This window comes from Pagrus pagrus, assembly GCF_965226575.1.
Source record: "Pagrus pagrus genome assembly, chromosome: 3".
Classification (NCBI taxonomy): Eukaryota; Metazoa; Chordata; class Actinopteri; order Spariformes; family Sparidae; genus Pagrus; species Pagrus pagrus.
The window spans coordinates 4,221,843-4,234,489 of NC_140187.1; the positions used below are offsets into that span (position 1 = coordinate 4,221,843).

The 12,647-nt window shown below is 42.7% G+C and overlaps 1 protein-coding gene across 1 annotated transcript in view; it reads left to right on the forward strand.

Annotated features, from left to right (window-relative positions):
• The first annotated feature begins 1,566 nt into the window (after window positions 1–1,566).
• LOC311254962 (sodium- and chloride-dependent taurine transporter-like) overlaps window positions 1,567–12,647 on the forward strand; it is a 35,315-nt gene continuing 24,234 nt past the window's right edge. Inside the window, exons 1-2 of the mRNA XM_084349053.1 lie at window positions 1,567–2,007; window positions 12,394–12,623. Of these exons, the coding sequence (XP_084205179.1) occupies window positions 12,395–12,623 (229 nt within the window). The 5' untranslated portion in view covers window positions 1,567–2,007; window position 12,394. The remainder of the gene's footprint in view (window positions 2,008–12,393; window positions 12,624–12,647) is intronic.

Sequence of the window (12,647 nt, forward strand, 5' to 3'; positions counted from 1 at the left end):
CTTTGTGCTACTTAGCTGCTGAACAACAGGCTCAAGGGCTGTGTGCTTTGTGCTGCTGAGTTAGCTGCTGAACGAAAGACTTACAGGCTGTGTGCTTTGTGCTACTGAGTTAGCTGCTGAACGTCAGGCTCATGTGCTGTGTACTGTTAGCGCAGCACATTGTTGTCATCACAAACCGTACCCGTCTCATGTCCCAATCGTGGAAGAAAACACCTAACATTTCATAATGAATTAACAACAAACATGGCTGTTGTTAGCACTCAGTGCTATCAAGCTAGCATGTAAATATTAGGACATTTTGGCTGCCCTTCCCTGCCATTGTGCCACGAGCCTATAACCAGTAAATGTTTCCAGAATAAGTCACCAACCCTCGTTTTAAAGTTCTGTATTGTCAAAAATGTGAGAATCAGAGCAACTGCTTCACTACTGAAGTTTCTGTTTTCAGTTTACATTGGAGTCAGTGCAGTAGTTACTTATGTATGAAGAGAGCTTGTAGGAGTCTGACCCTTAACATCCAGCTCCATACACTTTAATTAAAATTACATGAAACTTAAAAAACTGTGACTGTGCAGAAATGATGAATGGTATGAAAAAACTGAATTAATGTGGCTAAAGTTCAAAGTGTTTGAGTTTCGAGCTGAAAGTATGAATGAGTAGTATCAGCAGCATTTTCCTAATGACGGTGGATATTTTGATGTTTAATTATGCCACTACATTGAAGATGCAGAAGGATTTAAGCTGCAAAAAAATGCAGATTTTTTAAAATGTTTTAATTCTTTTTAATGAATAATAATCTTTTCATGTTGAGGAACATCTAATATAGAAAACAAGCGTCATGTTTTCAGTAGGACTCAGAGCTGCTGCTGTTACTCCACATGCAGAAATCAGCTGCACAGGACTCCTCACACTGTTCCTTTATTTCCATCACCGCGTGCACTCCAGCGCCTGCTCAACGTCACGCGCGTAAGAGGTGTGTGTGTGTGTGTGTGTGTGTGTATTGTGTGTGTGTAGCCGGGGGCGCGCTTGAGAATCTGAGCGTGTGCTCGTTAAGATACCAACCAACCAGCTCGTGAAATGGGTTGGGGGGTGGAGGGAGGGGGGGGGGGACTGCCACTTTAATGCTCCTTAATGCTGCATTCAGGCGCTGCTCGTAAATCTTAGCGTCCTGTTTTTGACAAATGAAAACATCAACGCTTCACTCAGTGGAACCTTTACGTGCTTATGGTCGGCTGTTGATGATAAAATGGACCTGTGGAAGATCTGTATTTTGTGGCAGACAGATGAGGTTCGTCAGGCATGTTCTGGGGCTATATTTCAAGTTGTGTCCCGGAGTCTGTTGATGTTTAACATTTCATAAAGAGGGCAGGCGACATTTTTCTTTGGAGCATCAAACGAGTTATGCAACTGGGTGCGATCTTTATATTGTGTTTTATTGCCATTTTTGCCATTTTTTGTTCGCCTCAGCCTCTGGAAAAAATTGTCAGGCTTATACAACAACAGTAATTCCCACACGTGATACTGAGGCAGCACAGAGACTGTCATAAAAAAAAAATTAACTCCCTCTTGAGGTGGAACAAATACTCTTCTCTACCACCAATGCATTTTTTGGGGTTCATCCAGCGGATTTGGAAAGATGCCCCCCCGATCGCCACAATTCGCAGCACAGCCCATCTGCTACTCTTTCGTGTAACGGCGCACTTTGAGAGAATTCCGAGGTTTCCCGCGGGTCCTGAAGGCATCTGACACACACAGCTCTCCTGTTGCTCTGAGAGGAGGCAGGCCGGTGATTTTCCACTGCCGCTGATGTCTCTGGTCCCCCCGTTTTAAGAGACAAAGGTCAGAAAGAGGGGCTTATAAGCAGGCTAAAATATAGGCAACGACGCGTCCAACCCTCAGTCGCTCTCACGGACACAGGAGGACACGGACAAGACGAAAAGGGGAGAAGGGACCTCGCTCAAAGGACATTAAAAGGACAAAATAATACACAGAATCACATCAACAGAACAGGTAAGAGGAAAAAAAAACAAAAAAACGAGATCTTCGTTGCACACCTTTGAAGCAGAAGCAGGGATGGATGACTGCTCCGCTCACAAGCGCTTATTTAGAGATTTTTAATTAGAATTAAGATTTCATGTTTTCTAATTAGATCCAATTTGCGTTTGAATGAGATTTGCAGTTTTTTCTTTTTTTTTCTTCTTTTTTTTCAAAAGGTGATGCAATTAAAGAGTTTACGTGAGACATAATAATTTAATAATGATGTTTTTTATGCATTTCGAGGTGTTTTTATTGATGGCAGTGTGTGAGCAGGGGCAGGGATGTGTTTCCTGGTGAGGAAGCTGCGATGCACATTTGGATAAAGGCTGTTTCTCTGTGTCTCCGTGTGCGTCCGTGCGCTCTGGATGCTGGGTTCTCTGTTTCTTAATTGCTTTTAAATGCAACACGAAAAGCATCTGATGCGTTAAGAAAATAAATAAAACGTGTTTAATTTTTTTTGTCCTCCATGTGTTTTACATGTGTGAGATGCAGACTGTTTCCCACATGCGCGCACCGCACATGCGTTAATTTGTCATTTATTTACGTTTTCCGTTTGTTTTTTCAGTCTTTTCTCTCTTTTATTAGGGATGTTGAGTCATTTATTTAATCTTGAGGGGTACAGTGGTTATCTTTCTTTAACACAGCCAACACGCAGCCATAAATTCTGCTTTTATTTCCCTTTTCTTTCTTTTTTCCCCCTCCGTCTCTGTATATTTGTAGGATATTCAAACGAACAGAAACACTCATGAAATTGATTTTTCGCTTGATTGTATTTATTTAAGCCGATTTCATTTAATTCCGTTTTTGCTGTGGAGGAGCACAACGGGGAAGTGAAGCGCTCAGCGCGCTGAGGAGGCGGAGATGCTCGTCAGTCGCACGTTGCACACCGCGCGCTGCTTCTCCACCACGAGCCTCCCCCCTCGCGCTCTCTCTCTCTCTTGCTCTGCTCACATGTCTCTCTACCTCTCTCTCTCTCTCTCTCTCTCTCTGTTTCCAGCCTCTGGCTCATAGTCTCTCTACCTTTTTTCTCGCTTCCTCTTTCACGTTCTGCCTCTCTAATTTGTTATTTCTGGTGATCCCCCTTTTGAAAATGATTAACAACCTGCTGTAACAATGAAGAAAGACATTTTGTCTTCCTATGTGAGTCATGTGTTGGATAATACATGCTGTGCTGTTGACAGTGAAGGCACTTTCCAAATTGTTGGGTTTACATGTGGCTCGTATTGGCTGAAAAACAAACTGGTTTATTGAGCGCTGCGATGTTTTTTTAACGAGGGCCGGGTTGTGATAGCATAGGAAAATTACCCAGAGTTGTTAACACTCAGAGTTTAACTGTCCTTCAGGGGGTAACTGAACAAAATGTTCAGGAAGTGTCAACAGACGAGGACATTTTAATCTACACAGCAAAGTTTGAGCTCTTTAAACATCATTTCTTGAAGTTCAGGTTCTCACATATAAAGTCAGTTTTGGCGTTTGGGTTTAAAACTGGTGGAAGTTGAGTCTGATGTAGATGTGAGAAGGTGTTTCAGCACTCGGGTGAACGCACCGCTTTCAAACTCTAGCTTTTTGAGGATGACCATGTTTGGTGTTTTGCGGTACATGTGCTGCACGGTGATAGTATTCAGCGTTTTGCTCAGAACTGTGCCGCTGTCAGGATGGAAAATGCCCTGAAAACGGCATTTAGACAATAAAACTCTCCCCTCAAACCCTGAGGGAAGAAGTTCTTGTCGGCTCTTTAAGGTATGGTGACACACGTGGATAAAAGATGGTAGTAAAATCTAAAGTTTTGTGATGTAGGAGTGGAACCACCATCGTTTTCTCGCTGGTTCTCCTGTAGAGTCCTTGTTGAGCTGATGTGTGACACTTCTGAATCGACCGCTGTGAGCCAAGAGATGCACCTCAGGGTCGACTGTCTTTGTTTCACACGTTTGTGACCCGTTGGTGAGTCAGCATGTGATTAATGTAAGTTCCCGAATGTCTGCGCTTGTGTCTGCACACTGTGTCTCGACACATCCGAGCAGAGGCTGATGGGCATCGATCAGAGGAGCGTGACGTATCAGGATCATTGTTCTTGTAATGTGTTAACACCTTGAAACGCTCTGATTGCACTTAACGGGGTTGCATGATCCAAGATTGAAGGTAGTCATCCTCCAGAGTCTTTGGGTTGTTTTTTTTTTTTGGATGGACTTCTTCATCTTGCTGCTCAGCCAGTTGCTGCTAGTGGCAAGTTCTCAGTTCTTGATCAGCTTGTTTTTTTTTTTTTTTAAAAAAAGAGCTTCACTTGAACACTTGAAGCGCATCACATCCTGTGTGCCCCGGGGGATTCCAAGAAAAAGACAAACCCAGTTGTGAGTTTGCTGTCGCACCTTCTGACCTTCGTGGACTGGACAGATATTTATCGAAGTAAAACATTTCTGGAATTTAGGAGTCGTGTCGTAAGCACTGAAAGTTACTGTTTTAACTCCAGGCTTGTTTGCTGTTAAATCATTTATCAAGTCAGTAACCTGAGGTTAGGTGTGTGTGTGTGTGTGTGTGTGTGTGTGTGTGTGTGTGTGTGTGTGTGTGTGTGTGTGTGTGTGTGTGTGTGTGTGTGTGTGTGTGTGTGTGTGAGTGTGTGTGTGTGGCAGCCTTCCCAGAGCAGTTTCCCTGAAATCTAAGAAAGAGGGAGAGTGAGTCTAGAGTGAAATAAAAGCATCACCTGGTTTTTACGCTGCAGGAGCTGCTGTCAAACTTTTATGAGCTCGTGTCCTTGACTTCAGCTCTGGCTGGACCTTCACTCTCATTGTACATATTAAGCAGCGTGAACCACTAACCCATATATATACATATATATATTTCTATACTCGCCCACTGCCGCTAGTACACAACACTTTCAATGTCATTGGAGCTGCTCCGGTTATCCATCAGCATTGTGTTGCAGCTGTAGCGAATAATTGTGGTCAGAAGCTTCTAAAGGATTTAATTCACAGCTGAAGGTGAAAGCGGTAAAGATGCTGATTTACAGCCAGCTCTTCCCTGGAGGGGGTCGGGGCTTAATGTTATTAAAACGGATGACGGTTATTTCTGCTGCCTGGTGCCAAGTGCACATCTTCACACACTGTCAGGATGATTGAAGCCAATCATTCTGTTTCAAGGTGAATGACAAACTGTAACAGAGCAGCGGCCGCTCTGACAGCCAATTGTAAAGGTGCTGAGAATCATGGGAAGTTAAGAAATTGGTTTGTGGGATGAGATTGCGACGAGAGATACAGCCCGAAAAACAGAGATGTTCACGCATGAATATTTGTGAGACGATCAGCAGCACGTGATGCTGTTTGCTAAAGTGTCATCCTCCATGCTGCCACCAGATGGCCCCAAAGCGAGGAAGCATTTTTTGCCAAACGCAGTCAAAAATATAACAAGACAAGACTTATTTAATTACATTTTAGTGGAGATACTTTAATTTGAAATTCTGCAGTATTTTAATAGCGTTTTATGTTTTTAAATTAACTTGGATTCCACGGGGCACCACTAGAGGGAGCTCATGTACCGCAAGGTTTCCCATCTGCAAATTGCTCCCAATGGATCAATACTATATAAGTCGGGGCTGCTCGTTGTGACGAACCCTCGGCCCTTCAATCCGTTTTAGCATCTTTCAGCTCACTCTTTTGGTTTCCCAGCCTGCAACGTAGCTTTTCTAGTTCCTTGCATCGCTCTTAAAGCGTCTTTTTCAGCCACAAAATGCAGCTTTTTTCAGTGGGCAGGACGGATGAAGTTAGCGACCAGCTGGTGAACCTAGTGAAAAATTTAGCAGCTAAAGAGGAGTTGAGCAAAACGAGGCCTTAAAGAAATTTGATTTATTAACTTTAAAACCGTATTGTCTAAAGCGTATTATGTCGCCCCCTAGTGGCCAACAGTCTGTTATTGCAGATTTAAAGAAATAGAGTAAACATACAGGATATCATGCTAAACTGCCTGATTGACTGTGTCATGACCCGTGATGATGATGTTGATGTTATTCTTACTGATTTTGTTTACATCTCTACTGACAGTTACATTGATAAGGTACTTTTTGTCTGTTAAAATCATGTCACTCAGACCTTCTGGCTGCAGAATATTTTGTGATCTGACTCCACAGCGTCCGTGTGGAATTTGCAAGTTGGCAGTTTGAACTCCCGACATGTCTGATAAGACATAAACGCGGGGTTAGAATGATAAAAGCTGGCATTTTTTCTATCAGCAAGCACGTAATTCATGATAAGCTCCGGCTTAGAGCTAAACTGACACAAGCAGGATAAGAGCAGGGTCGAACCTCTGACGGGGCGAACAAGCAAAATAACACTTGATGGTTTGTTTTTTTTACGGACGACTGGTACCAGAGAGTGATAACGTCCTTAAAAAAGGGCCAGTCACATTCGCATACTATCTGGATGCAGGTCAGAGTGTCTTTCATTATAAAGTGGATGTTAACACCCTTTGAACCGCTTGAACCTGAAGAAAAGAAACAGAAACTTAGCAGGAATCAATACAGACCGCTGACACTGAAAGAATATCCACACCTCGGGTGTCGTTGACCCGTCTTGTCTCACCTTTTCTACTTCCTGGCGCCTCACACTGAAACTCATTCTTGGTACTCTTTGATTCTCGTCATGTTTCTGTCTCTTAATCTTGCTCACTGTTTTTTTTTTAAATCGGTATCAGTCACATCTATTTTTGTTTTTGCGTGTGACTCGCTTTTTCTTTGTCACTCTCTCCGTCTGTGACTTTCTCTGACATGTTTAATTTTGAGTTTTTCATGTCTGACTCCCCCTCATCTCTCTTTCTCACTTAAAACAGCGCTTTCTTTCTCCCCCTTTGCCTCCCTCCCTCTCTTCATTTCCCGTCTTTTCCCTCACACGATTACATGTGCGACGACTCCTGTCTTTTTCTATTTCTCTAAAATGAAAGCAAAGAGGGACGAGGAGATGTGTGGAAAGAGGGAGGGTATACATATATATGAAGTCAATGAGGGAAAATAAAGAGAGGAGAGGAGAGAAAGAGAGGGGGAGATGGACGGCAAAGGTTGGGAACAGCAGAGAAACAGGCGGAGCAGAGGGAAGATGAAACGAGGATGTGCAAAAGAGCGAGTAATTGAGATGATGAGGAGCTGATTAAAAAATAAGTGACACAGGAGAAAAGGGGTGAGCGAGCAGAAGAAAGAAGAGGAGAAAATGGGACGACGGAGAGGGAGATGGAGGAGTAAATAGGAAAATGGACATGGAGGGGGAGAAGGAAAGGTAAAGGAGAGGGAGTGAAAGAAATGTGGAGCGGAGCAGGAGGAGGAGGAGGAGGGAGGTGATGGGAGGAGATGGGAGGAGAGGAGGGGATTTAATAGGCGGTCAGCCCAGTGGAAATGTACATGGTCTTAAAATAGGAGAGTGTGTTATGTAAGTGGTTAGTGTGTGTGTGTGTGTGTGTGTGTGTGTGTGTGTGTGTGTAGTACTGGCCGGGTTCTGAAGTCACTACATACGTCTGGATCCAGCAATCTCACTCACACACACACACACACACACACACACACACACACACACACACACACACACACACACACACACACACACACACACACACAAACCAGACAATGAGTCTCTATGTTTTACTCCTCGAGGTTTTGGCCCGAGATTTAAATCGTCCCACAGTTCGTTGGGGTTCCCACGGCCAAGATCACTCTCTGGAGCTCGCTTTGTACTCAACGTTTCCTGCTAATATTTCATCGCTTTCATTTGAGGAGTTCTTTTCTTTGGACGATGACCCGCGGCAGCAGCTTCTGCTCACGCCCACGACCTCGGTTCTCATCGATTCTTTGCTGCTTCTCCATCATGGTGTCAGTGAAGTATACAAGGTAACAAGGGTAGAGCCCATACGTGCTTCTCACTGGGAACATCCTCCAGTGTTCAGGAGGCGTCCAAACCAAATGCTTGAGTCACCTCGGCAGACTCTTTTCAAGGCAAAGGACCAACGGTTATTCTTCAAATGTCTGAGCTCCTCACCTGGTCTCTTAAGGCCCAGACACACCAAACCATCATCAAAGAACTAGTTGCGATAAAGCTCGACTGTTGCGTTGCCTCACGTCTCCAGTGTCTTGGCCAAAATGCACTTGAACGCACCGCAAAGACTTCAGCCGACGATCAACTAGCTTGCACCTGCATGAGAGGAAGCTCTCTATACCACCAGGTAGAGGTAGTCTGTATTCGAAAATCAAAAAGGGAAACTGGAAGACCCAGTTCTACCTATATACAAACCATTGCTATGATAGACCATTTGTTTTTTGACACCGCTCGCTCTAGTGTAGCCAAGACATTGACGCAACGGCTGACTGTCGACCCGGCGTGTCAGGGCCCAACGGATGAGCCCAGCCACCCTGGGGAAGTGAACTCATTTCGGCTGCTTGAGATCAAATTACTTGATTCATGCCCAAAGCTTATGAGCATCCACTCAGAACTTTGTCAAATGCTGCTGCGGAGAAAAGTTCTGCTTGAAATAGCTACAATGAAATAATCGGTAATTGAAAATATACCACTTCCTGTAGAGCAAATAATGTGTTAGTTCTACCAGAGGGGAAATGTTTTACACATCTGTAAAAGCTTTTGGGGAACTTGACTTCAGGGTTGATTGGAGTTTGCAGAAACAAGAAGTAGCAAACATTTCATTATGTTATTTTTATGTTACACCAATTACTGCTTTAATAATTTATATTAATGAGCATCAGTATTGATAGTGGGTGTCATTAACTGTCATCATTCTCCCTCTCTGTATCTCCTCTGTCTTCTCTCTCTTGTTCAGCAACATAGATATTGTTATGTGGTTGTAGATGGCTGAATATGGCAAATTATCCCAAAGAAGAACTGTTATACAGAAGAACAAAAAGCTTCCAAGGAGTGCCACAAGGCTTAATACTCAGTCCTCTACTTTTCGATATTTACACATCACTTCTGGGCTCATTATCTGCAAGGGTTGTGGTTTATTTTTCTTTTGACTTTCATTTATTTACTGATGACACACACATAAAGCAGCGTCCATCCTATATTTTTATTTTCATTAGTAGTAGGATTGATAAGAGATCATTAGGGGTTTGTTGTTGTTCCAAATGGTCCATAAAACCCTGATTACAGAATCAGCAAGGGAACCTGTCGCTATATGGCAATCGAGACTAAAAGTGGATTATTTGTGGTTGTTCACCCCAAACTTTTTGGTTTGGGGTGTTCACCCCAAACTTTTTGGGGTGAACTTTTTAAGTTTTTAACTCCAAAAGTATAAAAGTAATCTCTGAGTCAGTAAACTGAGTGTTTACTCCTCCAGAAGATCTGGCTCTACCCCCCACTCTCTTCTTCAGAGTTGACCAAATCTGAGCAGCTGAACAGCAGCTTCACTCCCAAGATAACACTCATCGAACGTGTTTTAGTTTTGTTTGAGAGACCCCTAGTGGCAGAATTTACATATTGTCTGTATAACTGAGCCAAACTCATCATGTGCTTCAAAAACTGATGCTTTTCTGCAAATATAATTTTTTTTTTTTTTCGATCTAGGAACATCACGCTGTAGATTCAAACCTTTTCATTCTCTCAGTGGTCAAAGAGCATTAGCCAGTGGTACAGGATTTCCTCTTATCTCGAATACATTCTCATGTGAGTCACATTAATATGTCAGTCCACTTCCAGACTGGAAGTAATATAACTATCACTCATGGCCATTACTATCTACTGCTGCTAACAGTTTGTCACAGACATATTGGAGTCCAGTGTCTGTCCAAACAGGAAATACTTACACACACACACATGCACACAAAGCAAGTGCTCTCAGTTTCCTCTAAGTGATATTAATTAACTGTTGAAGTGAGTCATGAGGGTAAATCAACTCGTGTTTCTGTGAAATCCTTCACTTAAAATTTAGTGGAAACATTCGTACAAGAATCCACAAACACAGTAGGAATGTGACGGGAAAATGTTTTTCTTCCGTCTCTGTCTTCAACGTCTCTTTTTTTTTTCTTTTTTTTAATCTGAACGCTGTGTGTTATCTCTTATCGTATTCTTTTTTTCCATGTTACGTAAAAGTAGCATCTGTGCCAAGAATACGTTCACGGTAAAAAAAACATTATATTGGAAAAGCCATGCAGAAAAACTAAATATGCGTGTCTGCAGGCAGCAACAGAAAAAAAATGGCGTATGGGATTTATATGAAATGTAATCTTGTCCTCGACCCCACCCTGTGTAAATATCTCTCAGAAAGTCAGACAGAGAGTGAATTAATTAGAGAGACAAAGAGAGAAGTTGAGGGCACAGCAGCCTGGCAGATGGAAAGAGATAAAGACATGACATTTTCCACAGTGACAGACATCTGCTGACTACTAAGTATGTCTGTCTCTTCCTCTCTCGCTCATGGCCATTGTCAGGTGGAAATTTACAGCTCTCCTTGTGTGTCATTGTGGCCCCGATCGCGCTGCTTACACATCCGGCCAATCACAGGAGTCGTATTTAATAACTGTAATGAGGAAGGGAGGGGGGCGGTGGGGAATTAGTATTAGTATATCTTACACTTATGCAGAAACAAGTCTGAAGAGCCCTCACTTAAACAAATAATAGAGATATGTTATGCTCATTTTCAGGTTCCTAATTTTATTTTGGGTTACTTCTAGAATAGATTTACATGCTTCTAGGTATCTCTTTTAGGCCCCTCCCCCTCCTGAATACCCAGTCTGCTCTGATTGGTCCACTCACACATGCCCGAGCCCGCACCGCTAACAACAGAGCAGTTGTGCTAAACTAGCTGCTAGGCATAAGCTATGCGACTGTTTTGATACGCTGACGTAGTGTAATGTCATGATTCACAGAATTAAAGGCGGTACTACTGACGAGGCGTTTCAGGAGCTGTGTTTTCTGTGGGAGAGAGCAGCTTCTGTTGGTACAGACGTTGACCCTTTTTTAACTTTGAGATCTTTTATATGCACAAGAACTGATAGAAAACACTGAAGGAAAGGACAAAACATAACAAAAAGCACAATAGGTCTCCTTTAAGTTGACATTTTCAAGCTTATAGTATCATTTAGAGTCGGTACATTCAAAAAGTTACTTCCTGGTAAACCTGCCTTTCCTCCGCCGACTGACTTTTATGTTGTTTGACTTGATTAAGTCGTTTGGAGTTGGGACATACTTCACAGTACAGCCTTGAAAATAAATCAAGGGTTTATGCGTAGGTGGAGGTCTTACCATGTTTTGAACATTCCTGATAAATAAAACCTTTTGAAATAAGTCTTTTTTAAGAAAAAACAAAAAAAATCTTGAGCTAAAAAGAATCCAACTCTGATTTATATCCAAAATGAAATCTGCTGTCAGAACCCAAGAGTGATGCTTGTTGGTTAGGCAATGGATGGTATTGTGTTGTCTTGCACAAACAGTGAACATAACTGAGGGAAGTCTTAATTTATCGGTCTGTTGACACTCAAACCTCTCCGATGAATCACTGTAATGAATGCCATGGAGTGAAGAACATAAAATGTGACAACACAGTCAAACAAGAAGTTGTTAAGGGGAGCTAAAAGTAGAAGTGTAGTTCAATTGTTTGCTATTAAATTAAACAAATTAAATTAAACATCCCCCAATTCTTTCAAGTGTAGTGGAAAACGAACTCTTTATATTTTTGGAAGTCATGAAGTCAGCATTACACTTCTTACTCGGGACTGAAACTACAATAATGTACATTTATTCTACTGCTGCATCAGCTGATTGGTCAGGGTCGTTGATTGTGCAACCAACGTCTTTTAGGGACGGATGTTTGTCCTGTTACTTGATCACAAGTTTGATACAGATAACTACAATTATTGTTTTTCTAGAACAGCTTGTAATACCACCTCGTTTTTCCTCTCGTCTCTTCAGAAGATGTAGTGTGGAGGATGTAGGGGGATCTTCTGGCAGAAGTGGATTGTGTGTGTTCATAGCTATGTTTTCATTGTGTATAATACCCAGAAACTAAGAATTGTTATGTTTTTGTTACCTTGGCATGAGCCTCTCATATCTAGGAATGGGTCCAGCTCCATTGAGTCGCCATATTGCACCACCATTTTTCTAGGTTTTTGCATTTTTATGAGATGGGGGGTGAGTTGAGGGGTATTTTGTTGGTTGCTAACTGCAACCTCACCACTAGATGCCACTAAATCCCCCACACTGTACCTTTTGTGGACCTGTGGCTCCTGTGTTGGTCTAACAGCCACTTTGGCAGGTCGCCAGAGACCGTCAAGTGGTTCTGTTCAACTCTGAAAGTCTATTTAGCTTTGAATGTATTGAATATTTAAAGGCTGATGTCAATGGGTTAATTACAGACGATTCTCTCCATCTCCTGTTTCCACAGAATGGCTCAAAAAGAGAAACTTCAGTGCCTGAAAGATTTCCACAAGGACACTCTGAAGCCGTCTCCTGGAAAGAGCCCTGGCACCCGGCCTGAAGACGAGGCAGAGGGCAAACACCCTCAGCGGGAGAAGTGGGCCAGCAAGTTGGACTTTGTTCTGTCTGTGGCTGGCGGTTTTGTTGGTTTAGGGAACGTGTGGCGTTTCCCGTACCTCTGCTATAAGAATGGTGGAGGTAAGGCTTTAAAATATCATCACT